Source organism: Bactrocera tryoni, chromosome 5 (assembly GCF_016617805.1).
Source record: "Bactrocera tryoni isolate S06 chromosome 5, CSIRO_BtryS06_freeze2, whole genome shotgun sequence".
NCBI classification, from domain to species: Eukaryota; Metazoa; Arthropoda; class Insecta; order Diptera; family Tephritidae; genus Bactrocera; species Bactrocera tryoni.
The window spans coordinates 68,484,375-68,511,966 of record NC_052503.1 but is presented as its reverse complement, the minus strand read 5'-3'; the positions used below and the strand labels follow the sequence as shown (position 1 = coordinate 68,511,966).

The 27,592-nt window shown below is 37.2% G+C and overlaps 2 protein-coding genes across 2 annotated transcripts in view; one reads left to right on the top strand and one right to left on the bottom strand.

Annotated features, from left to right (window-relative positions):
• LOC120778220 overlaps window positions 1-27,592 on the top strand; it is a 39,847-nt gene that overhangs the window by 6,799 nt on the left and 5,456 nt on the right. The window contains exons 2-6 of the mRNA XM_040109978.1: window positions 13,964-15,518; window positions 17,484-17,633; window positions 17,696-17,857; window positions 20,080-20,256; window positions 20,519-20,695. Of these exons, the coding sequence (XP_039965912.1) occupies window positions 14,267-15,518; window positions 17,484-17,633; window positions 17,696-17,857; window positions 20,080-20,256; window positions 20,519-20,695 (1,918 nt within the window). The 5' untranslated portion in view covers window positions 13,964-14,266. The remainder of the gene's footprint in view (window positions 1-13,963; window positions 15,519-17,483; window positions 17,634-17,695; window positions 17,858-20,079; window positions 20,257-20,518; window positions 20,696-27,592) is intronic.
• Window positions 12,208-13,599, bottom strand: LOC120778221. Its single transcript, XM_040109979.1, has one exon. The coding sequence runs from the start codon at window positions 13,490-13,492 to the stop codon at window positions 12,401-12,403; it is 1,092 nt and encodes a 363-aa protein (XP_039965913.1). The 5' UTR covers window positions 13,493-13,599; the 3' UTR covers window positions 12,208-12,400.

Here is a 27,592-nt window from a genome sequence, read left to right as displayed (position 1 = left end):
AAACTGCTGCATATATTGCTGCTATGGAAAAGCTTCATCGATCCTTAGCAATGGGTCAACCCACAGAACTCTCAAAATAAAGAAAATAAACCCTTCAAGATATCCATTTAATTAAGGGAATAAGCGTGGTTCAATTTAAGAGATCATTCAAATTAGTCTCTGCTGATCATTTTTTCTTTTTCGTTTTTAGTTTTTGTTAGAGATCGCACTGTAGGTATGAATCCCTTGAAGAGTATGCACATTTTAGGTCTAGGCACGGACGGTCATCTTAACCTACTTTTTATGGTTCACTTACGAAAGTCATACTTTTTTATTCGTACCCGAGTACTGACCCGATCAGATTGTGAATTCGAGGAGATGTTTCGTAAAACTAACCGAACACAGAGCAAGTACTGTTTGAAACCAAATTCTTACTAAATCAGGTAATTTGGAAATTATAGGACGTTTCTTCGAATGCCTCCGGGGCTTTAGAGAGCTACTCTATCACACTGAGCATTAATAAAACGTCAGAGCCCAGTAAAGTACATATAGTATATAGTAAGTATATATAAATGATCAGCGTGACGAACTGAGTCAGTCAAACTACATCCATCTGTCTTACCGTCTGTAGCTCCGCGAATTAGTTTCTCACCTTTGAATATATCAACCTGTAATTATGTACACGTTCTTTTCTCCCCAAGTCGTTGCTTATTTGTCAAAACCGCCGACATCGGATCACTATATCATAAAGCTACCATACAAACTAACCGATAAAAATCATGTCCTGGTAAAGAAAACTTTTCTGCTCGAAGAGATATTTTCACGAAATTTGACACAAATTATTGACCAAGCCAACGGTACAAGCTCCGAATATATTGTTTGAATCGGAATACAATAGCATTTGAATCGAAGCGGGATTATGCGCATAGACTTTGGATTTTACATATCCCCACAGGGAAAAGTCTAACGGTGTGATATCACACGATCTTGGTGGCCAATCGACCGGCCCTAAACGTTAAAATATCTGCTTACCGAAGTGTTTTCTCAATAAACCCACTGATTGATGCAATGTGTGGAAAGTTGCGCCGTCTTGTTGTAACCAAATCTCTCCGAAATCACTAGCACCAATTTCAGGCATCAAATTGTCGGTTATCATAACGCGATAACGGTCACCAATGATGGTTACGTTCTCACCGGCATCTTTTTGGAAGACATATTGACCGATGATTCCACCGGTCCACAAGCCACACCAAACCGTTTTTTTTTCTGGATGAAATGGCAGTTCTTGAAACTTTTCAGGTTGCTCTTCGTGCCAAATGCGGCAATTTTGCTTGTTTACATACCCATTGAGCCAGAAATGGGCCTCATCGCTGAATAACATTTGGCTCGAAACGTCGGGTCTTCTTGAAACTTTGATCTTTCAACTTTGTTGAACGATTTGCAAACGTTGTTCAGTTTTTCCATGCTGAAATGCCAAACAATATTGAACAAAAACAAAATGACAGCTTGACACGACCAACGCGTGATCTGTCAAAAAAGGCTATTGAAAAAGTGCCTCTACTGGAACACCCGTTAAATAAGAAATGCATATATATTGTAGTTCGTTAATATAGCTTCGGTGCAACCGACTTTACAATTTTTTTCTTGCTTCCCATTAAAACCGATGACTTTTAGCGCGCTGAGCCGAAGCTTTCTAGTTGCTTGCGCATTTTTAAAACCATCTCATGCTGTTTAATGATTTAGCAGAAGTCTCGGTTTCGCTATTGTACAATTTTCTCGCATGCACCATAAACCACTTAATGCCTAGTTAAATACCGTTTATTTCGTTGCATTGTAACAAATACTGCGGCACGAAATACTAAGCTTAAGCACTGCTATAAGCGAATGTTGTTTTGCATTTTCTGGCACTCTTTTAATTAGTGCTTTTGAAAAATTCGATAATCACACCAGCGCATTTACAAACATATGTCGGTATGTAGTCGTGCATGTGTATGTTTGTAGCATGTCCGAGCTCACCATTAATAGCCAATAGAGGCATTTACGGCCGAGTACAGTGTGAGCCAGCATTTGGTGTTAAGTACTTTGACATTTGGCCGAAACTGAGCATACAATTTTCCAAGGACGTCCGCTTAGTGGTTGGTTGAGCCTTGTGGACCATTTTCTCCCCGCACACATGCACGAATACATGCATTTTTAAAAATACAGCTTATATTAGTAGCCGTAAAATATTTATGGGCAATTGTGATTTGATGGCGACGTGTGGGCGGCGGGTGCAGGGTGATTTTATACTGACACAGTTATTTTGTTGAAAACATGCTGTGCTTGAAATAAACACATACATATTTACTTCTGTATATATGCGCACTTCTAATCGATTCTGTGCCATATGACGAGCGTGAGCACTTTTTCGTGCGATTTTGGCATCCTTTTCGTGTGTGAAAATTACTGCATAATTGGAAGGGCATTATCCGCATATTATACGTGTGCGTTTATTACATACATACATACATATATTTATAAGCATGTGCACAGCTGCCCAAAAGCGCCACGTGATTATTGGATGATGACACCGCTTAGCTGTGTCACTTTCGGGCAACAACACCACCCATACCAGTATGGGATTTTCCCAGAAATAGTTGGCGCAGTATGCGTTGTGTAAAGTAATTATAATGCCAGCATATCGGAAATAATTCTCGGAGCTTTACTAACCGACAATTAAGTAGAGATTTTAAAATGCATCCCATTAATCCGGTGAGAGTTCCGCATACAATAAATAAAGCCGTTGGCTTGCTGCTGTGATTTGTTGTAGTAGTATATATGCTTGTACATAAGGGTGAGTCAAAAACTAGCTTATCGAATTTATGAATTAAGCTCATGCTCATGCATTTATTTCTCAAAATTAACGTGTCGCCAAACTTCTCACGCAATGTGTTCATGTTTAGACGCTAAGCTTGAAGCGGCGCTTTGTCTTCTTAGGAATAGAAATCGTCCACGTCGATCGCAACAAATTGCGGGAAAAAAGTCGGTCAACATTATGTTACAACGCTCGCTATTGTTAGTAACGGCAGTTCCTGTCACATTTTAAAAGAAATAAGGCTTGATGATGCCGACATAACACAATCCTCACCAAATGCAATTGCATTTCCTGAACCAAACGAGTATGCGGCTCGCCCCAATAGCGACAAATTTGTTTGTTGACGAAACCATTAAGCCAAAAATCGTCTCATCTGAGACGATCGTATTTTGCGCAAAGAGCTCTTAAAGTAGCCACCGAAGAACATGAATTTGCGTAGTAATCTTGGACAATTTTCAAATGTGAAACGTGGCATAATGAAATGGCAAACATTACTGAACATGCTGAGAAAATTTGACACAAGTCCGTAAACAAACATGGCTGCCACGAGCAAAATTACCGCCATACGGACAAAGAGCAAACTGAAAAGATTCAAGAGCTGCCATTTTATTGGTGTAGTTTATGTGCCGGTGGAATCATCGGCCCATATTTCTTCGAAATTGATGCCGTTAAGAACGTAACCCTCAATGGCGACCGTTATAGCGCCATGATAAACGACTATTTGATGCCTGAAATTGAAGCTCGAGATTTCGGTGGCATTTGGTTACAACAAGACGGCGGCACTTCCCAAACATCGCATAAAACAATAGATTTATTGAGAGAATACTTCGATCAGCAGAAAATTTCACGTTTTGACCCGGTCGATTGGTCACCAAGATCGTGTGATATCGCACAGTTTGTCCTTTCCTGTGCGATATGTAAAGACGAAAGTTTATGCGAACAAACCCGCTTCGATTCAGGCCTTGGAGCGAAGTCATTCGACAGTCCAGTCTAAATGCTCAAATGAGTCATCGAAAATTGGACTCAACAAAGGACCATCTGAGACGTAGATGCGGCCAACATTTGAAAGAGATAACCTTCAATAAAATAAATGCTAAAGAATGTTCTTTCGAGTTATAATAAACATTCCTCATTAAATTTGAAGTTTCTGTTTAATTTCTTTAAAAATGTAGAGAACCTCGAAATGGTTCACCTTTTATATACAAAATTTCCCATACATATAAACCACTTATACTTGTAGTATGCAATAAACAATAATGTAACTAGTAAGCGCTTGCAACTTATTGTACCTAAGAAGACAAGGCAAACATATTCTCAAACAATTGCAATCTAAATAAGCAGAAAATTTATGAGCTCAGCAGCAGAAATAATACCGCAGGTGCCATTGAGGTTATACGGCATCGCGCGTTTGCTTGAAAGCCTGGCATCTGGCAATGGATAGCAAATAAGTTGGCAAGCCAAATATGTGTGCGATTAAATTGGCAATGAAAATTATGAATGGAGTTAACTATAATACGCCTTTCGGGTTACCAACCAGTGACCGAGAATACGCGCTAAAATAATAAAATAAACCAGAACTGCTCAAACTTATTTAAATTGTTTAAAAAATAGATATTCCGGAAGTCTACAAAGTAGGCCTCCGTGGCGGCGATAACCCTATAGGGATTAAATATCTGGCCGGCGAGTGGCTTTTTAGCTTAGAAAGCAATGCGAAGACTCACGGGAGCATTACGGTAGACAGAGCAGAACTTCGTATCCTCATTCTACCAAATAGACTTTGGCAACAAAGGAGGTATAAGCGTTTTTTCACTTCACTGCGAGATCCTTCTGGCCCAGAGTGAATCAGCAATCTCGTCGCAATTATAGGTATTTTAACTTGGCATTGTCCGCCCTCTCAAAGCTGAATAGAGAAAGGCGAGGTATAAACATCTTGTCACTGCCTTCTCTTTGCCAGACTGAGATTGAATTATCTCGGTAGACACACCTTTGGCGAACCTAGCAAAATTGCAGGAATTGATATTAATCGCCTTACTACATTTGCGGTAAACTCAAAACGCTTCGTCGATCTGGCGATCTACCTTTAGGAGTTTATGGGCAAAATAAAGAACGACCACATCTTGTGAATCCCTTTTCGGCGGATGGCATAGTTTGAGCTTGGTAACCCACCAAAGTTAATGCGGCTGTTTAAGCTGACGTCGAGCAACATCAAATGAGAAATGACCTCTGCGAGCCGTTCGATACCAAGCGAGATTTCAGACAAGAAGACTTTCTATCGTGTGACTGCTTTCATCTATTGCTGGAGAAAATAATACGAGCTGAAGAGCTATATAGAGACGCGCCGTTAGTTCTGCTTTCTCTAGACTGGATAAGGAAGCGAAGCGTATGGGTCTGGTTGTGAACGAGGATAAGACGAAATATCTCCTGTCATCAAACAAACAGCCATCGCATATGCAATATACGGCGACATTGACATAGTTCAGCGAAGTAGGAGACCTCGGATGCGCTGGCTGGGTCATGTTGTTCGAATGGTAGAGAATACCTCAGCTTTGCATGTTTTCGATTCGTATCCGCCGGTGGAAGCTGAGGAAGACCTCTACTTCGTTAAAGAGATCAGATGGAGAAGGATTTGGCTGCATTTGGTATCCCGAATTGGCGGTAAATAGTGAAAATAAGAGGAACGACTGGCGCGCTCTTGTGCACTCGGCTATAACCGCGTAAGCCGTAACTACGCCAATAAAGAAGAAGAAGAAGTGAGCTCACAAACACCCATTATCTCTTCGTGAAAGCTTAAGAATTTAATCAAGTACAATTCTATAAATAGAAACGGAAGCTCAAAGCAGTTTTGGAAAGACGTAAGCACTTTGAGTGCATCACCAATGGACTAAATTTTAATTACTTATTAAAACCGAAACTGAAAATCCACTAAATCCTTTGTCGTTAAGCTTCAAGTTGAAGTGAAACCTACACTATAGCCTCCTTATATCCACGCTAGAAGAGGAAAAACAATGAAATTTCCATACAATCATACTTAACAATAAAGATTTGCATACCGAAACGACTTTGCTGCACAGAAATTGAATATTAAAAAGTGCCATTCAATGGAATCGAGCCAGTAATAACATCATGTGTGTCCAACCACAAGCAAAACATACTAGACCGCAACTCTGCTGTCGGTGCTACTAAGTGTGTATTTGAGGATTAATACAGGGACGTCCTTGTTTTTGTGTTAAACCAAATCCGAGCGGTTCGAGGCTACGTGTTTCGCATATGCATTCGCAAAATCACAGATAATCTCGATCGTGCAGGTTTCTCGCTTTTCCAGCAATCCATTTTTTTTTGGCTTTTTGGTAGGTTGTCGTTACACGATGATAAATGTTAACCGTTATATGCATATTACACATACTTGGCTGGGTATTTCGGTAAAAAGCAAAAACAAAAACAGAAGTAAAAACATTGGCAACGTTTGTTTGTTTGCTTCACACTCTGCCTTGACAGCAGCAGAAAACAAAACAATTCATCAATAAATAAAAAATGCCGGTGACAATGTGCATGATACAATGGCTCGAAGTGCTTGCAACAAAGAGAAAATAGCGAAAATGAAAGGTAGGCACGTAAATAAAAGCAGCACAACAAAGCAAGGATCCACACACACACAGTGCACATAAATGTTACCGTTAGCGTTGTTGTAACGGTATAACTGGACGATGTTGGGTAGTTGGACCATACCTAATATGTCCTGTATCCACTTTTCGGCTTTTGCTTACGGTTCCGAGCGAGCAGATGGATTATATCGATTCTTAAATGTTGTTTTGCCATAAACGAATGTGGTTCAATGATAGAGCGCAGCTAAGCATGATTTAAGCTGATTTAAGATTGTTTTATATGGCAGAACTCGAGTTTAACCATGGTCATTCTCGAAGTTCAGCTGTGGAACTGTGATTTTTAGCATGACCGACGATTCCTTCGGCTCACAAACCATACCAAGCCGTTGGTTTTCTGGATGAAATGGCGGCTCTTGAATCTCTTTGGGTCGCTCTTCGTCTCAAATGCGGCAATTTTGCTTGTTTACATACCCATTGAGCCAGAAATGGGCCTCATCGTGGAACAAAATTTGGCTCGAAAACATCATATCTTCTTGGAAGTTTGTAAGAGCCCATATAGCGAAGCAATGTCGCTTGGGAAAGTCAAGCGGCTTCAGTTTTTGCACGAGCTATATTTTGCACGCTTTCAATTTAAGATCTCGACGTAAAATTCGCCAAGCCGTTCCATACGTCAGTTCAAGTTGCGGCGAATGGCGCCGAAAAGGCTCTCCACGGTCTTCATGTGTTGAAAAAAGTACCTCTATTTGGACAACACGTTACATGTATAAATGAATTTCTGGATTTCCGTTGTTGCGACTGAAAACATTTCCATACACCATAAATTTTAGTTAAGTTGACAGTCCTTAGTCGGCAAAGGCCGGACTTATTCGGTGAATAGTCCCGTCTCTATTGGGAAAGGTCTTTATGGACTTCTGCGATTTGCACAGTGTATTTTTAAAGAAATATGCCTTACTAAATTGGGCATTTCTAGCTGAAAAATTTACACACTCCTCTTCTTGTTTTATACCAGTTTAAATAACAGAGTTTGCGATTTGACTGACTTTGGAATTCTCATTCAAATAAAGACTTTCAGAGCTGGTTCCTCAGTTATTAAACTCCTCTTTGGTTTGATTAGGTTAATTTGTATGCAATGAACCATTATCTAGAGACTGTTATCAAAAGCAACCCCGGTCCGGAGTACTCATTCTGTTAAGGGTGTAGTGAATGGTGAATACCACATTCCATTTTAAAATCTGCTTTGAACTTAAAGGTAATGAGTGGATCACAGAAAGATCATGCCGAAAGCGAACAAGTATTCGAGAAATTTTAACCTAAATTGTCGGCCCGTCCCAATATGTACTTATATGTAAGGTCAAGTTAAAGAACATATTATTTTTACATTAAATCGAATGTTTTATTTATCATATTTAGAACTATTCGATATAGATGAAATAAGCACTGTTTTGTTCGATAAATTGTTGGCATTTCGAAGGCAATTTCATAAGGCCGCTTTCATAGAAACCCTAGTCGGTATTGGCAAACAATTTTCATAAGCTTTTATTGAGATGGATTTTTCACCAGCGAAAACTTTTGCCATACACAGGAACAGATAGCAATTCCTTATTGCTGGGTTCAAACTATAAGGTGGATGCCTAAGAATATCACAACCAAGCTCTTGCAGTTTTTGGCTAGTAGTTATCAATGTGTGTGGCCTAGCACACTGAGAGACCGTTCCACGACAGTCGGGTCTACGTAAACGGAACGAAGCCGGATTTTGTCTGGCCAAGGACTGTCAACTCGGCAGATTTCGGCCGCGAACACAACAACAACAATAAATATAGTTCCTCTCATTTAGGCGGACTAAACCGCTTCTGAGCGGTTGCTTCCATCAGACGGTCTATTTGTTGGCAGTACAAGTCCGAATTAAGAGTTTGACGGCAAGTGCGCAGTAGACGATACCCTGCCAATACCACCAAACACATAGCAAAACCTTGCTAACGGTCAATCCTGTCTTGGTCAACGTTTGCCCCGGCTCACTGCGATTTCACTACGACCTTTTTTGCTTGACGCTGTCGTAAGTGAGCCACTTTTCACCACCCGTAACCATCCCCTCAGAAAAGGTTCGATTTTGTTGCGATCCATTAGCGATTCACAGGTGTAAATTCGATCCATAAAGTTTTTTGCGTTAACTCGTCAAGCACCCATAGATAAAAATATGATAGAAATAATAGCCAAACCCGCTCCTTCACCCAGTAGTAAAATAAGGTTTGTGAGACTCCGTTAATTTCCGGTCTTTAAATCAGTACAAATTCTCGTAGAATATGTTACTTCTGATAGTGAAAGGTTGCCTCTTGGTGTGCCTATAGTAAACAAATCTAGCAAGTTTCTCTAAAAGCCATGATCATGGGGATTCTTTATTCAAAATTATTGCTGTATATATGTACTTGGAAAATAACCGAGGCCCGTCACTGATTAAGAATCCGTTGCCACGCCAGTCGGGTCTAAGTAACAGGAGAGATCATATTTTTATCTGGCGAGGTACGGTTAACTCGGCACCATTTCTCGAAATTATTGCATGCATGTGTTCTGTACAACAACAGTAACTGATTAAGAATATGTCTGTAATATTTCGGCGATTACTTAATACTGCGAAGAAATATAGTAATACAGGTAAATAAATGGAAGCAATTGTTAAATGTTCTTAAAGGTATTCAGGGAATTCATACATTTTTCATTTCACCACACAAATCATTGTAGTAAAATAACTGCAATATCTTCTTATCCCTAGCGCTCTTCCAGTTACCTTGTTTAAATTAAATGTCAACTCAAGTCCACGGGCTTACAGTGAAAAGTCAAAATGAAATCAACAAGAAGGATGGAATGACGCCTCAGTCAACCGCAATTTGCCGACACTAATGAGATTATATAATAGAATCGATTAAATATTTAAGTGAAACAAGTAAATAACTACATACTAGCTGATACATACTATACACCCACACATACATACATACATCTCTATATTATCTACACGTTAAGCGCATTACTTTAAATAAACCACTATCATCAGGCAGTCAGCGACACGCATGCACACAGCCTGTCACAAACTGCAACGCGACAACTATCACTGCACACTATAAACCCTCAAGGCAAATACGCGGCTATATGGAGTGACAACTACACGTTGTAAATGGGTGCTGCAAGAAAAATTTAAAGACGCAACAGGCCTTTCGTTTTTCTCCATTGGCTGAATGGTAACAAGTTGAAGTGAATTTAGTTAAAGCTTGTAAAAAAAAAGTTTAAGTAGTGAAAAAAAAAGTTAATAATAAAATATTTATTAATATACACAATTTAAAATCAATAGCTCAAATATTTTTTGAGTTATAGCCTTCTAAAGTGAACATAGTCGCTCAGTTCAATCAGCTCCATCAGTTCATCTTTAAAATTTAAAGCCAAAAATGCAATGAATATCATCGATCAACCACCGTATTCAACAGATTTGCCTCCGTGTGATTTGTTCTTGTTCCACAAACTGAAATTGCAGCCCCGTGGAACCCGTTTTCAGTCGATCGAAGAAATACAACAAAATTCACTGAAGGAGCTGAAGCACAACTCAAAAAGTGCTTATGAAAAGTATTTTAAGCACCGGAAAAATCGTTGGCATAGATTACTTTGAAGGCGGCAAAACTAAAATTTATGATTAATTAAATATTTTTCGTTTTATTTACAATTTCCGGGTACTTTTTTGTTACAATCGCCTTTTTAAACTGTCATACTGGGTATGCCCTTGAATGCTATGTAACCTCTACACGGGAAGAAGCTATGGATATAAGTATGAATTAAAGCTATGAATTATATACTTAAGTACATACATACATATGTACATATAAATATGTCCCATGAATAGACGACATTTCCGAAAATTAATATATAAATTTATATACCCTTATTTTTTCCTCAATGAAATCCCATCTATTCACTAGCAGTATGAGCTCTTCTATGTGCTGTGCGCAAATTTCTCTATCGGGTTTTTAGTGCATGACATCATATATGGCTATTGATGCAATAGACACTTTCGAAAAGACCTGCATACCAACATGTACAAATATGAAGCATACTTTTGCGGGCTGTCAACAGCAAGTGTTTTTCCGCATATCATTATCACTTTCTTTATATTTTTTTTCTTCTGTTTACTAATGTGCATAATAGACATAAGCAATTTATAAAGACCAACTGATTCAGCAGTGCCCGCAACTACCTCCCGGCGACATTTTCACGCTTGCTTATATACACAGCTTGCTTACTGAGTCAACTATTATCACGTTTGGTTGTGATGAAGTGGTTATTATGTTGGAGGATGCTTCCACGGCAGCTATTAATGATGAAATCAGTAACAATAAAAACCCATTGTGCTGAAAAATACACTTTATATACGAATTTACATACATACATATGTACATACATGTGGATATAAAGAAATTTTAAGCGTTCTAATAATTTGTTTATACCCTAAACAAGGTATATTTAGTATTTAGTCACTCAGTTTTGGAGATATCGATCTGAAAATTTTCTCGGGTTCCTTTTCCTCCAAGAAACTGCTGATTTGTCGGAAAGGCCGATATCGGACCACAATAGGTTATAACTGCCCTACACACTGATCGATTAAAATCAAGTCCAGGTATGAACAACTTTTTTTACGAGTTATCTCAACAAAATTTGGCATAGATTATTGTTGTTGTTGAATTCTGCAGAGTGAACAGTCCTTGTCCGGATCTGTTCCGGTTACGTAGACCCGACTGTCGTGGGTACGAGCGTAGGTTATTGTCCAAAAGAGCGCTACAATCTCCGAACAAATTGTTGGGAACGGAACACTATAGCATATAGCTACCATGCAAACCAAACGATAAATTTCAAGTCCTTTTTGCATACAACATTTTCTTCAAGATTTTGTTGTTGTTGTTGTCGTAGCGGCAGAATTCTGTCGAGTTGACAGAGTAACTAATCCGGTTACGTTCCGGTTACGTGGACCCGACTGTCGTGGAAAACCTATATTCAAGACATTTGTAATGAATTAGTCCAACGTAAACTCCGAACAAAAGGTTGAGAAAGAACCACTATAGCATATATCTGTCATATAAACTGATCGCTCAAAATCACATCCTTGCATGGAAAACTTTTTTATTTCACAGTGCAACAATCGCAGAACACATCGGTCAGATCGGACATCTGTTGGCATTCAAAGTTTTGTTTTTATAACAAATTAAGAGAAACAATATTTAGCATAATAAGCGGGTTACTCTTCTAAATTCTCTTTAAAATTTTAGCAATAGTAAACATTTATTTTGCAATTTAAACAATTATATAGAAATTCGAAGAAAAGTTAGACTATAACAAATTTTTAAGTTTGTTGAAAAACTGTTTTTTTTCCATTAAAACTTAAGAAAAGTTACTGCATCCTAGCCAACTAGACTTATATACATGTCAACATCCTTCAGCAAAGTTCAGTGTCAGTTGACTATTCTGTTCTTACTAAACTTGTTGACTTGTTGCAATAAATTAACTTAAATGACAAAAAATAGAGCTTATCGAGTGAATACCAAACAACAAGAAACATAAAAAATATAGATTGTCGTTCTTTGTATGTGTTGCTGCCAACTTAAACGTTGAACAATGGACTGGCGAAAACTATTGTGAAGCATAAAAAAGCGCTTTTCACTATATTTTCATTTTTATTGTTACAATTTTTATTGAAATAAGCGAACATGCTTTAAAAATACATATACAATCAATAATAGTTTTACTAGTACACAAAATATATCTTATGCTATATAAATAGAAGTCTAATTATAATATACTATATGATTCACATTAACAACTTTTTAACTTAAATATCTATAAAATTTTTAATTTCGAGCATCAGTATAAATACAAGCAATTGGCCTAAAATATTATATATAAATTTTGCAACAGATCTCCCTTATCGAATCTAACCGCCGGTGATTCCTTGCATATAGATATCCTGCACCGTTGGTATGGCGTGCTGGAACTGCCGGCGTTTCGGTATTGGTTGTATATGCGGTAAACGCGTGCCATTAACTGCATTCAAACTTGGTAGGAAATCGAAGTCGTCATCGCTGCTTGTAGATGAATTTGCTGAAACTGGTGCAGCCCGATTGTTTACAGTTGGCGCTGGTGAATTTACAGATATATGATTTCTTGGCGGTTCTGTCACAATGTGCACTCTTTTACGTTTTGCTGGCTGCAACGGTTTACGCCATAATGTGGAATCCTTCGTGATATTCTCATCTCGTCCTATATTACTTTCTGTTCTGCTGGCGTTGTTTGTGGCAGTTGTTGAAGCGTTGGCTAATGGTCTTACAGTTTGTGATGAATTTTGTGAGTTGTCACTATCGATTGACGGAACTTCCTCAGCAACTTCATGAGCATCTGGTCCTACATTATTTTCTAAACTCCTGATATCAATTGTCGCAGTTGTTGAAGCATTGGCTAATGGTATTACTTTTTGTGACAAATGCTGTGAATTAACGCTAATGTCTGATACAACCTCATGAGCAGCGGGAGATGGCACCCTTTCGAAACCAATATTAGTTGTGGAATTTATACTGCTATCATCACTAACCATTAGCGAATGCGTTGATGATTCGTAGCTGGTGTTACCAACATTTTCGTTATCAGCTTGATTTTCTTTTTCAACACTTTCCCTTAACTCCTGAGAGCGTCCTCCCAAATTGTACGGTGCACTTTGTTTTACAAAATCTCGCAAATGCTTTGTACGCGGCGTTTTATATACAATACGATCAAAGTCGTCCACTGACGACGAAGAGGACACAGTTAGTGAGTGACGTTGTTTTTTCTCTATAGCGCTCTTTAGTTTCATATTATACATATGTGTAAAGACTTTTGCACAATCTGCACAGACACGATTTTCTGGACGAAAGTCCTTCCTACGTTTGCGCGCGAATTCAACATGCTTTGGATTGGTGATAAGAACGCCATCGCCTTTCAGTAAATGTCCATCCGTTGATATGGCACACTTCACGCCTCTTATTCTAACCATTTCTTTAGCAAACAACACATGCAAATACTTTTTATTTAAAATAAAAATGTTCGTTTAAAATTGGTTGAAAATAGTACAAATGCATTTTGTTGCTGTATGCTGCCAGTATATTTAAATGTAAACAGCTGCCAACAAAGTGTTGACATAATATCGATAGATAGTGCAGTTTTATCGATAGCAGAACGTCACACTAAATTATATTTCATTTATGTAAAGAAATATTTATTGCTTATTTATGAATGAGTAGTTAAAAATTTAATAAAAAATAGATTTATTTATCATTTATATTTCCTCAAATTTATTATCGAAATAAGTTTTCCAAAACCTTGCATCCACAATTTACACAGTGCTTTGAATATAAATTAATAACTGTGTTGCCACTTTGTACCTAAATTGTAAAATGTAACGAATATCAAGTAACTGATTTATTAAATATAATATTTGCTTTCTTATTATTATGTGTATTTACAGCAGAAATATCCTTATCAGAGTTTCGAAATATATATAAAATACAGGTATAATAAGCCAAACTGGTTTCTAATAAACGCTGGAGTAGCTAATATTATGTATGCAGATATATGTATGTATGTAGAATGTTCCAAACATAAACAAAAGGATAAATAAGGAATTTAATAAAAAATACACACAAGTGACAACGGAAACCCGTACTTTAATTATACAAAAGCGAACAGTAAAAATGTAACAACAACCCAAATATCGTTATAGTCTTCCAAGAAACTAACACAAAACCAACAAAAACCAATTTCTGCTCACATGTCCACAAAACCAGCGATGGAAAATATTGTGGAAATTCACAGCAGTTACAACAACAAACGACAACTTTTCCATGCTAGGATTCAGAAAGAGTTTGCAACGCTAGCGACGAGTACGAGAGAAAACTTACAGTGTAACAAGAACAAAAATAATATACACAAAAGCAACTGTAGCAGAACCACAACCACTACACACAACGAATATATTGGACAACAACAAAAGCAACAATCAAATCAACGACTAGGACCAATTCGGCGAGAGCAATTGTATTATGCACGACATGCGAGCGAGACAGTGGCAACAACACAAATGCAACAACAACACAAACAACAACCACAGCTAACGCCCACTGTCGACTATTTTCGCTTCTCTGCTCTGTATGCACTTGTAGCGACTTCCGCTACAGCAGCCGCGTGCAACATGCGTGAAACATACGCGTGCGTGACTGCGTACGCTGAAGATGCCGATGTCGTAGCTGATATTAATGACTATATGCCACACAACCATAATACACGACAGCGTTGTGTGCACGACGCCAGCATTCTGCATGCGAGACGTTGCCATAAAAGCCTTACACAAACACACTTCAGCAAATTTTTGCGCACCACATGCCTCCGGAGTGGTAGCGGTGGCGTTGTACGACATGATGCCGACGCAGGTGATGTCAGCGGTTGTGGTCTCTACAGTGCGTTTGGTACTGCCACCGGAAGCGGAACCACGTATGCTGGTAGTGGCCTCGATACGCGTAGCATTTTCTATTTAACGCTCGTATTTTTCATCTATTGTACCGTAATGATGCGCGCCTCCGCTGCGGCGACAGCCATTGCCAATGCGACAATGCATAACAATAATAGTAATAGCGTTGCCAATGATGCGCTCTCTGCGGGGGCAGTCGCTTTGTCGCCGTTTGCTGGTGATCCTACTGCGCAAAATGTGACGAAAAGCAATGTAATAGTGATTGACAACAGTGCCCAAGACACAACGTCAGTCCTATCGCCTAAAACTATGCACAATACTATAACAAAGCCATCACCTGTCGCCGTTAACTTGACAACTGCTACTGTGAATGCTTCATTGTTAGCAACAGCTAAGGCGTCAGTCGACTTTGTGGTGTACGCGAACGACACCAGCCTAGCGAAAGTGCAGCGCGTTACAAAGCGCGATACCGCTCATGTGCCTGATGATGAGGATGATTCCGCCTATCATGATGACGAATTTGATGAATACGAGGCTTTAATTAACAATAGATCTGGTGAGTAAGCAAAAAGTTAATTCATGAAATTATTTCCTTTTGCTGGTAGACCAAATGTCCATTCCGATTGGTTTTTGTTTTATTGTTTAACCAAATTTTGTATACTAAAGGGGATCCATTTCGAATTTCCCTACTTTTTTAAAGAAAAAATACATAAACTACAAATTTAATGAGGAAAGTTTATTTTTTATTCGAAAGAACGTTCTTTGGCATTTATTTTTTTAAGATTATATCTTTCAAATGTTGTCCGCAAGTACGTCTCAGAAGGTCCATCCGTTGAGTCCAATTACTCTTTCGAGTATTTCAACTGGTAACTGGCGAATGTCATGTGTGATGTTTTGCTCTAAGGCCTGAATCGAAGCGGGATTGTCCGCGTAGACTTTAGACTTTACATATCCCCACAAGGAAAAGTCTAAGGGTGTGTTATCACAAGATTTCGGTGGGCAATAGACCAGCCCAAGACGTGAAATTATCTGCTCACCGAAGTGTTCTCTCAATAAATCCCTTCCTTGATGCGACCTGTCGGATGTGGCGCCGTCTTTTTGAAACCAAATGTCGCCGAGATCACGAGCTCAATTGAGCTTCCATTTCAGGCATTAAATAGTCGGTTATATTGGCGCGATAACGGCGGTCATTAACGGTTTTGTTTTCAACGACATCATATTTAAAGAAATATGGACCGATGATTCCACCGGCCCACAAACCACATCAAACCGTTGTTTTTTCTGTATGAAATTGCAGCTCTTGAATCTCTTCAGGTTTCTCTTCATCTCAAATGCGGCAATTTCGTTTATTTATATGCCAATTGAGCCAGAAATGGGCCTCATCGCATAGGAAGGAGGAGCGCCTTCAGTTCTTGCACAAGCTGTATTTTGTCTGCTTTCAATTTACGATCTCGACGTAAAAAGCGCCAAGTCGTTCCATTCCTCAGTCCGAGTTGCCTCGAACGTCGATGCTTAACGGTCTTCGTGTATACTCTAAGCAACAGTTGCTATATATTCGGTCGAATATTATCCGATTGGATTGGACCGATTGACTTGATATTTTCATACGAATCGCGTCTGCATTTCATTTATCAAATAATGATCGTAGCAATACGTTTTTCGACAAGAATTTAGATTTTTTAAGCCACTCTAATATGTAAAAATTTCCGAAAAAACGAATTTTTTTTAGAAGCTGGCATTTTGTCAAAAATCGAAATTTTTACTAATTTTTCGATCATTACTTGTATTCATCTAACAATAATTTTTTTGATTTTTACTTTGATATAATGGGTTGTCAAAAAAGTCTTGCGGTATTTTTATTGATTTTTTTCATTGAAATTGAAATGAATTTTTGATGACTCATGCCCAGCTCTTGACCGATACTACGGCTGCTACTATGCCGGTCTCTTTCGACCAATTCACCGATTTTATCGCAATTTTCGACGACAGGCCTTCCGGAGCGAGGCGCATCTTCGACCACCTCTACACCAGAACGAAAGCGTTGAAACCATCGTTGTGCGGTGGAAATGGAAACTTATCGGGTCCATAAACTGCACAAATTTTATTGGCGGCTTGAGATGCATTTTTGCCTTTATCGTAGTAGTACTGTAAAATATGCCGGATTTTCTCTTTATATTGCTCCATGTTTGCGACTCACGAACGACTTAAAAGAAACGACAATCAATCAAACTAGAACTACGCGCTTTCATCGCCAACTAGCGAAAATACCGCAAGACTTTTTTGACAACCTATTAATTTTACTGAAGAAAGTTTCTCTCACTGCCAGTACCCTTTTTACGGAGGTCCTCTTTAGGATCGGCTACGGTATCAAAGGAATCCAAAAAATGTTCACAAGGAATCATAATGATTAACATTTTATGGTTGACCACTAAAATAATCCATCCCTGTAGTTGTTTGTTGTGACGCTACTAATATCAAAATATCTATATATATTTATTATTTGATTATTTATCAATAACAGCTAAGGGCAAATATATTGGTGCTCCCTGCTTCAGTAACATGACATGCGAAACTTCATTAATTCATGTCACCTGTGATAGGGAGACAAAGATTTGCGGCTGTGAAAGAAATTACCCAGTGCAGCTTGGACTGACAAAAGGTTGCGATAAACGTAAGTGCACACTCATCACCTAATTTATGGTATTTTCTAACTTTTTTTTGAAACGTTTGCAGCGAAAAAACTGGGCGAACAGTGTTTCTACGATGAAACCTGTATGTTTAGCGACGAAAATTCCCTTTGTGTTCAAGTGCGACACAATGCCATGTGTCAATGTGCGAATGGTTTTCACTCGGTTAGTCACACGAAGCCAACACGACGTGTTTTTTGCACGAAAGGTGAGATTGTATACGAAAATTTTGTTTTTTTTATTAATATATTGTAAGAAAAGAGAAACTATTATTTTTTGTAATAGTTTTTTATTGAGAGAATGTTATATAAAAAAAGTCAAAAGAAACCCCGTTCCTACAAAACGTATGTAACTATTACTTTCCAGTTTCAAACTATTATGATTTCGTTGTTAAACAGTACTCAAATCTCAAAAACCAGCATATAGGTTGTTCATAATTATTTTGAAGTTCAGTTTCTGAACTTATGAAACGCTACTCAGTACTATTTTAATATTGGGTCTATATTCCAGAAGAAAAGAGCTGAGCGGATTTAGCCACGTCTGTCTGTCTGCATATACTGAAACTACTCTCTAAGTTTTTGAGATATCGATCTGAATTTCCGAAAATCATTCGCCGGAACCGCAGCTTAAGGACCATTATAGCGTATAGCTGTCATACAAACTGAATGATTGGAATCAAGTGTTTCCATGCAAACTTTTTCAGTAGACGAAACATATTTAAGAAATTTCGCAAAGCTTATTCTTCTTCTTTATTAGTGTAGACACCGCTTACGCGGTTATAGCCGAGTTTACAACAACGCGCCAGTCGTTTTTAATTTTTGCTGTTTTGCGTCAATTGCAAATTCCAAGTGTAGCCAGGTCCTTCTCCACTTGGTCTTTCCAACGGAGTGGAGGTCTTCCTCTTCCTCTGCTTCCACCGGCGGGTACTGCGTCGAATACTTTCATAGCTGGAGTGTTTTCGTCCATTCGAACGACATGACCTAGCCAGCGTAGGCGCTGTCTCTTAATTCGCTGAACGTCGTATATCTCGCACAGCCCATAGTTCCATCGAATGCGTTATTCGACGTTGCCAATGCGCAAACGACCAAAAAATTTCCGCAGAACCTTTCTCTTGAAAACTCGTAGCGTCTACTGTCTCTGCACCATATAGCAGGACGAGGATGATGAGTGACTTGTAGAATTTGGTCTTTGTTCGTCGAGAGAGGACAACATCCAAAAAAAAATTGTGCAGATCGGTTCACTTCACCACATAGCATAGCCATACAAATTGAAAGATCGGAGTCCAGCGCCGGCTGGGTGGCCAAGAATGAATCAAGACAATTTTTGATAATCTGTTCTGTTGCAAAACGTATTTCAGTGAAGGCGTTCAGCAGCGATCGGCACATATGGTAGTAAAAAGAGGCAAGATCTGGGCTACAAGCTAGGCGTTGTCATGATGGAAAATTTGTACCTCGTGCCCAGTTGCAGATTCCGCGCGTATTTTTGATAATCGCTCGCTTCATAATACAGCACGCCTACTCATCCCAACAAATACAGAGGCCTCATTACCTTAGCGTTATGGATATTCGGCTTCGGCTTATTGGGCAGGGTTCGTATATGATGTTTTGCGTTTAGGGTTATTGTAATGGATCCAGTTTCACAAGCAAGTAACAAGTAATGGATCCACAAGCCGATACAAAAAGTCTTCTTTTTGTAGCCTGGTATTTGAAATCGTCTTCAATGACTCGTGGCTTCAATTTATATAGCACCCAAATTACTTGCTTTTGAATGTAGCCGACTGCTTTTAAAGGTTTTAAACGGGCTGCTTCAGCGAGTTTCAAGGCTTTTGCGATCTCTACTTCTGTTTGACCGCAATCATCATCTTCCAGATGCTCATCTTCAAATATTTGTCGATCAGCACGTTCCTCTTCGATGCCAAGATTCTTTATTGGCGTAGATACCGCTTATTCTTATGTTATAGCCGAGAAAGTGGGGTCTCTCATCCGAAGCTGTTTTCTTCTTTTGATTGGAGATGTTTGGCGGGTCCCAAACCCAGCGCATAGCCTTTGAGAGGGATGCTTGGCTATCTCACTTTAGCTCGTCTTCAAACGGACGATTTTTGGGTACGCAAAGGATACTTGGTTTAAGACCGGAAGCCGTGAGCTGCTTGAGCCATAGGTAAAAGAATCGTTTCTCGCCACTTCCGAGTGAATGGCGTTCATAGAACTTTCCTTGCGTGAACTTCTACATCATGGCTCCATCCTCCAAGATTACTGTTTTTGAATTGGGCAAAGTAGAAATTGTTGACCATATGGTTTCACCAAAATACGACGATTTTCAGCTTAGGTTTCGTTTTTATATAACTTAAGCTACAATTTTTAGCCATCTTCCATATTATTTTTCATAAGCTTAATAAAAAGTTCAATCTTTCATTCTCTTCTTTAAATATAGACTTAAAGGAATTAAATTCTGATCTGCCTACTCTACTGGGTGTCGCAACGGGCATAGCAGTACTTACCGGTCTTATCTGTATGGTATTACATCTATTTACCAAAACGAAGTATCCACGTCCCCGAAACTTTGGCGATGCGAATCTACCGCCACCGATAATGTATTCTAGCGAGACAGGTAAGTGCGAAATCAACTCAAAAAAAAAAATATATATACAAGTACAAATATATATTATCCGAGTACCAAACGAAATTCAAGCCACTTTCTTAATACATTACTTGACATATTTACAAATTTCCCTTTCCTTCACAAATCTTCCTCGATTTTCTTCGACTCTCCTATTTCCATTGCATATTACGCCTTACTAGTTTATACAACACATTTATGTCCATCATTGAATCTGATATGCCTTCACCGATTCCAGGTATACCATTGACAGTACAATCGGGTCGACCATCATCACGTTCCAGTTTACGTTCGAGTGGCTCAATCGGTTCCTATGGCAATCGACGCGCCTCATCCGGTGGCGCTACAGCTGGTGTGCATGGTATGGGTGGTGGTGGCGGTGGCGGCAGTAGCGGTACGAAAGGCATACTCGTCTCTACATCACGTACAGGTGCGGCTAGATCGGCCGCCATATTGCTTATATCGTGTCATTTGACGGAGCTCGCCAAAGAGGCGGCCTTACGCACCACAACGTCCCGTCAAACTTCGGGCGCCGGCTGCAGTGCGAATTCGCGTGACAATCTGGATGAGAATGGGTCAGGTGGTGTCACAACTGCCGGCACAGTTGGCGGCAGTGGTAGCCGCAGCTGCGACAGTACATTGTCAATGACGCGTCATCTGCAGAAGCAGTTGAACCATCAGCGTCATTTATTAAGTCTTGAGCTGTCGCCGGCAAAAACGAAAAATAACGATAGAATTAGAACATTGTTGGGCATTAATGGAATTGATAATTATAGAACCGATGACGATGATGAGTTAAATAGTTTAGATCATAATCACCTGCAAATTGGTGCATTGCCGACACCGGCCAGTGAAACGCCTAGATTTGCGGTAAACATACGCTAACTCTCTCTCTCAAAACATTCACTGTCACTCTCTCTATCTACCTCTGTCTAACTCTCTCTCTCTCTGTCTATTGGTCACACAATATCTATTAAACTCTTACTCTCTCTCTCTCTCTCCAAAATGAAATACAAACATACACCTACACATACAGGCACACACCGCATACACCTGAACACAAATCGTCGTTAATACAATACAATTGGTGTCATGTAAGAGAGTCTATTATGAATTGGTGATCATTACTGATCAATATATGGCAGTTCTCGCACTCTACTACAATTTATACACGTGTCTTTATATTTTAACGCACAAATTACGCACTCGTTTTCAAACGTGATATTAAGAGGTTCCTAACGTGCCCAAATCCCATAGAATCCCTGCTTTTTTCATGTCGTTGTTCCTTTAGTTTCTTTAGTTCTGTGTTGTTAAGTCTCTTAGTTCACGGTAGGGGGGATAGCATAATTTAATATCGCATAAAACCTTAGCTGGAAACTTTTTAAGAGATCCAGTAGAATTTGAGAAAAGGTAGAGCTACTAACTCTGGGTTGAAACACAGAAACTGCAAAATTGTTCGTATTCGAAAACCATTATTGTTCTTTGTAAGGGATGCTGTACTAGCCGAATACAAATCCATGTTCGCTCCGTCGCACAGACCCACCGGCTCTAGGTACTCAACGTCTGTGACGAAACCCACTTGCAAAAATAAACTTTTTATTGGTTTTAAATAAATTGCAAGTTCTGAATATACTAATTCCTAATAAATGCGATTTTGAGTAGATTACTTCTACGGTTCAACCCCTGTATAACTTTATATGAAATCTAAAGTTTTCTGAGATCATCGAAATCGGCATTCTCAATAAATTTGATTATTTTAGTTATAGAACATCTAAGTCCAAAATAACTCGACAAACGTCAGGAATATTCTAAAGAAACCCAATTAGGTAAATATAGCGAAGCAACCGATTTCCGTGAGGTTATCTTGTCAAAAGAGTTTTCCATAAAATATCTTGAGTTTGATCGATCAGTTTGTATGGAAGCAAAATTTCATAAAGTTATCTCAAAAAGCAAGGAGTTAGTTGGAGTATATGCAAATTAAGGCGGGTGGAATTAAAGGAAGCCAAAAAAATCGAAAAAGTCGCTTATGCGGAAAATGTTCTAAGAATCATACTGAACAACTTTGCTGAAGAGATTATGGGTCTAAAACTAATAACGTTACGACTGCTTACATGTTGTCATCGTTCATGACTCAGTACCCTGTTGTAGGCCGGCACGATGTGTGACATGTAAAATTTGGTCTTTGTTCGTCGAGAGAGTACTTTACTTCTCAATTGCCTAATCAGTCCGAAGTAGCAACTGTTGAAAAGAGTTATTCTGCGTTGGATTTTGATGGTGACGTTAAATATTGGTAATGCTGGTTGCAAGAAAGACGAAATTATCTACGACTTTGAAATTGTGACCGTTAACAGTGACGAGGGACCAAGGCGTAAGTCGACGACTGTTTGTTTGATGACAGGAGATATTTCGTCTTGGCCTCGTTCACTGCCAGACCCATTTGCTTTGCTTACTTGTCCAGTCTGGGGAAGAGCAGAACTAACGGCGCGTGTGTTGAGATCAATGATATTAATATCATCAGCATACGTCAGCAACTGTACACTCTTAAAAAAGATTGTGCCTGCTCGATTCAGTGCTGCAGCTGAAGAAGTCGCACGATAGGTAGTCGCCTTGTCTGCAACCTCGTTTGGTATCGAACGGCTCGGAGAGGTCCCGATTCTGACGGAGCTTTGGTATTGCTCAAAGTTACTTTACACAGCCGTATTATTCTTGCGGGCATACCAAATTCAGACATAGCGGCATAAAGGTAGCTCCTTTTCGTGCTGTCAAAAGCAACTTTGAAATTGACGAAGAGATGGTGGGTGTCGATCCTCTTTTCATGGATCTTTTCCAAGATTTGGCACATGGTGTATATGTGTTCAGTTGTTGATGTTATAGGCCTGAAGCCGAACTAATAAGGTTCAATCAGTTTGTTGACAGTAGACTTTAATCTTGCACATAGTACTTTCGATAAAACCCTATATATGGGTAATCGGGTTCACCATCTCCTGGTGTTATGCTTTCACTGCCATCCTGCAGGCTGGAGAAGTGTTTCCTCCATAATTACAGAATGCTCTGGGCATCACTCACTTGATCACCTTTAGGGGTTTTACAAGGCAACGCTGCGGTCGTGAAACCTTCTGTTAGTCGCCGCATCGTTTCGTAGAATTTTCGTTTCCCTGTCGGTCAGCTTGTCAAGCTCTTCGTACTCACCGATTTCAGCCTCTCTCTCTTTTTTCTGCAAATGCGTCACGCTTTCCTCTTCAACTCTCGGTATCTATCCAATCCCATCATTTATATATATACAACCCTTTATCTATCTTGCTTAGTTTAAGGTGATACGTATAACCGTTAGGTGAATAAAGCTATTATACTTAGTAGCAACATGTTCCAAGTGTATAAAAATAGACCTACTCTAGTATATACAGAAAATCTGACATACGGCCACGGAAAAGCTGATCATGTATATATATACTTTATAGGATTTCCACTGTTTCCTTGTTCAGGATATAAAAAATCCTCATTTAATATGAACCTGAATTCAAAAGTGGTACTTGATGGTGTTCTTTCCAAATCCTCAGTACCCAAACACGAAAAACGTTGAAAGTCCACAAATATTATTTATGTGTTAATAGCTTTCTTTGTATCGGTCCACGAACATTATTTAGCAGTTAATTGTTTTCTTTGTTTCGGTTTTCAGCATGTCAGCGATTGTACAAGTATTGCTAGACAATCGCCTTTAGATCACCTAATACTAATAGAACCTATTTTGATGTTTCCTCATGTCTCAAGGTTTGAGCTATGGTATTGTTGAACCATAGTTGCTGTTAGGTGATTCTCTCACTCTCGTTCTCTGGATGTTTTTTATATAGGAAATGTTTTTACGGCAAACGACTTTACTGCTTAGTTTGACATACTGATTATCTGTCAGCAAGTATATTACAAATTTAGCACATATTTTATGTTTAGCATTCCCTAGTTTTCCTAGTTTAAACACAAATCCCTTTAAAAACAAACCCTAAATTTCCTGACATTAAAAAAATAACAATTTGCCCAAAAGTCTACACTAATGTGCACAAAAATAGCACACATTTCAAAATTCAAATATCAAATTGAAAAAAAATTACATTGTTGCTGTAAAATATTGTAAATAAAATTGTATAAAATTTGCGTTTTAATTAGACAAGTTGCCTAGCAGCTGCGATCCCATGTAAAATTGGAAAACCTCTAAATTAGTTAAATTACGAAATTATTGTAGAAGTAGAAATTTGTACCAAAAATTAAATTTGAGAAAAATTACACAAACACATTTTAGGAGAGAACTAACATTCACTTTTCGACAACAAAAACAACAAGAACAAAATTATTCATGCATATTGTATCACACAGCAAAAGCAATTTGAAAACACCATACAAATTGCAACAACAATTGGTTGCAGGTTGCGTGCCGAACAATTAAAAATGTTTACAAAAATTTTAATAATTAATTATCTTATAATATTAATTGTTAGTATGCATTTATTGTTAATTACTGGTGTATGATAATTTATTGGTGTTACATGTGTTGTGTTGTAATTTTTTTTATTTTCAGTATCATTTCAAAAAAGAATAGTAAAATTTTACAAAATTTAAAAACACAAATATGCCATAACAAAAAATAAAAATATCACTTCTCTAAACTAACAAAATATACCGGGATGTATTGAAAATTCATAATTATTACAAAAAAAAATATGAAAATTTGTTTATATTTTTTCTTAATTTTTTGTCGTTTCTAGTTCTTTAGTGCATATGTCTTTTAGTGTATGTATGTATGTATGTGTATGTATGTACTTAATTTCGACTGCCAAATTGTGTGTAAAAATGCCTTTCGTTACTTCAAAGTACTCGTTACTCGTAAGTTCATCGCTTCAGGTTTTATACTTTGTCATATTCCATTTCTGATGTAAAAGAAAAATTTAAATAATGTTAATAACAATAATAAAGTGACCAGACGTTATGCATATTTTTTCTATATAGAAAACTCAAATGTTAAGCAAAGTACAACCAACGTTGCAAAAATATATCGCGCAAGTGTTAAAACAGAAAAGCAATATGGCGGTGACTATGTTCCTAGCAAGCAAAGTATTTGAAACAAATTACGTTTTTTAATTATTTTATTTATATTTCTTCACTGCAACAATGAATGAATGAAAGCATACTGTTTTCTTAAATATTTACACCTTTTTTAAATTTGCATATTTTCGTTTTAATGGCAGTTAATTAATTATTTCTGCGCAAACTGACGAAATTGAGCGAAATTCTAACAAAAATAAACGCTAGTTTATATGCAAGTTGTGTAAAATTAAAGCACATGCTATAATTGGCAAAGCTCTCTATCCCAAATTGGCATTTATAAGAAATATATTTATTTTTTGAAATTACAAAAACACTTTTTTCACAAATTAGCACAAAAACTTTTCAATTTGCCGCTAAGTAGTAAAAATAATTTTGCATTTTTATATCGTTAAGTGTGCCAGGACGTATGATTTCGAAAATGTATTAAAATTAATTTTTTTTGAACAAAAATCGCCTAAAAGTAGACTATATTTTACAAAAATATTTTTTTACTGTTATTTAATGATAATAAATAAGTTCATAACTTTGATGCTCACAGGCTAATAAAAGAATTCTTTCCAAAAAACTTCAAAACTGTATATTTTGTAGTAAAATTGCCTAAAAGTAGACTACCTTTCACAAAAATATTTTTTTACTGTCATTTGTTGGTAAAGTAATTTCATATTTTTGATACTTACAGAATCATAAAAACAGAATTCTTTCCGAAAAATTTCAAAACTCAATATATTGTAGTAAAAAGGGCCTAAAAGTAGACTAATCTTCACAAAAATAATTTTTTATTGCCATTTAGTGGTAAAATAGTTACATATTTATGATACTCACAGGCTAATAAAAGGTGAAGTTTTTCCAAAAACTTTAAAAGATTTTTATAGTAAAAAATGCCTAAAAGTAGACTATAATTTTTTTACTGTCATTTAGTGGTAAAATCACTTCATATATTAGACACTCACAGGCTAATTAAAGGAGAATTCTTTTCAAATATTTTTGTGAACAAAAATCGCCTAAAAGTAGACCATCTTTCATAAAAATATTTTTTTTTCTTGTCATTTAGTGGTAAAATAATTTCATATTTTTGTTACTCACGGAATAATAAAAAGAGAATTCTTTCCAAAACAATTTCAAAACTTTATATTTTGTAGTAAAAAGTGCCGAAATATAGACTAGGTTTTCATAAAACATTGGCTTACACTTTACATATGAAATGCTTTACCGTACAATGTAGGGTATGCTTTCTCAAATTTTAAAACCCAATATTAATATTAATTTAAAATTTTCATTGAAAAAGTGAGGTTAAGTTACTAAAGTAAACTAGTAGTATAATGATCTAGGTAACGAATAAAAGTGAAAGAGAGAGTTAATATAGCACGAAATCCGTTTTATAACTCTCAAAAAGATCAAATCTATGCAAATTACAGATAAATAAATTTTGAAAACTCTGAATAAATTTAAACAACATTTTTGTAATAGTATCTAATACTTTAAAAAATAGTTTTTTTAAACTCTTTTTTCATTTATATTAAAGTTTGTGGTTGAAAAAAACGTTTTTTGAAACTCTTACTTCATGTATAATAAATTTTGTCTTTGAAGTCTACTTTCAGGCAACTATTAATTTATTTTATATTAGCGGTCTACTTTTAGCCGCTTATCAATTTATTTTATATTTGTGGCCTACTTTTAGGTGTTTACTAATTTATTTTATATTTGTTGTGTACTTTCAGGCGGTGAATTAAGTTTTTCGCTCTGGCACAATTTATTTGCAATTTTTGCTTATATTGCCTATAAATTATCAAGCGTGTATTTTTTCTTGCTTTTATCGATACTACGCATTTGTTTATACGAAAAAATAATTTTATTACTACTTACTTGTTTTTGTAAATTTATGTGTACTCTTCAAACTGAAACTAAGTAAAAAACTATCGCTGTGCTCTGTTGCTAATGCTCGAAAGCGCTTACAAATAATAGAAATTTATATGAAAGAATATTTTTGCTAAAAAATAGTAAAGTTAAAAAAAATGTAAATTAAATTAAAAATAAAAATTAATTTTCGTAACTTAAAAAAAATTTGAAATAAAATAAATATTTTGTTAATTGGTAGCTTAAAATATAAGTTGAAAAAAAGTTTTTTAAGTGAATACTTTTTTTTAAATTAAAATAAAATAAATTAAATGTTTCTCTTCAACTTAGAAGCATTAAAAAATTATTTAGAATAAAATATATTTTTCTAATAAAATTA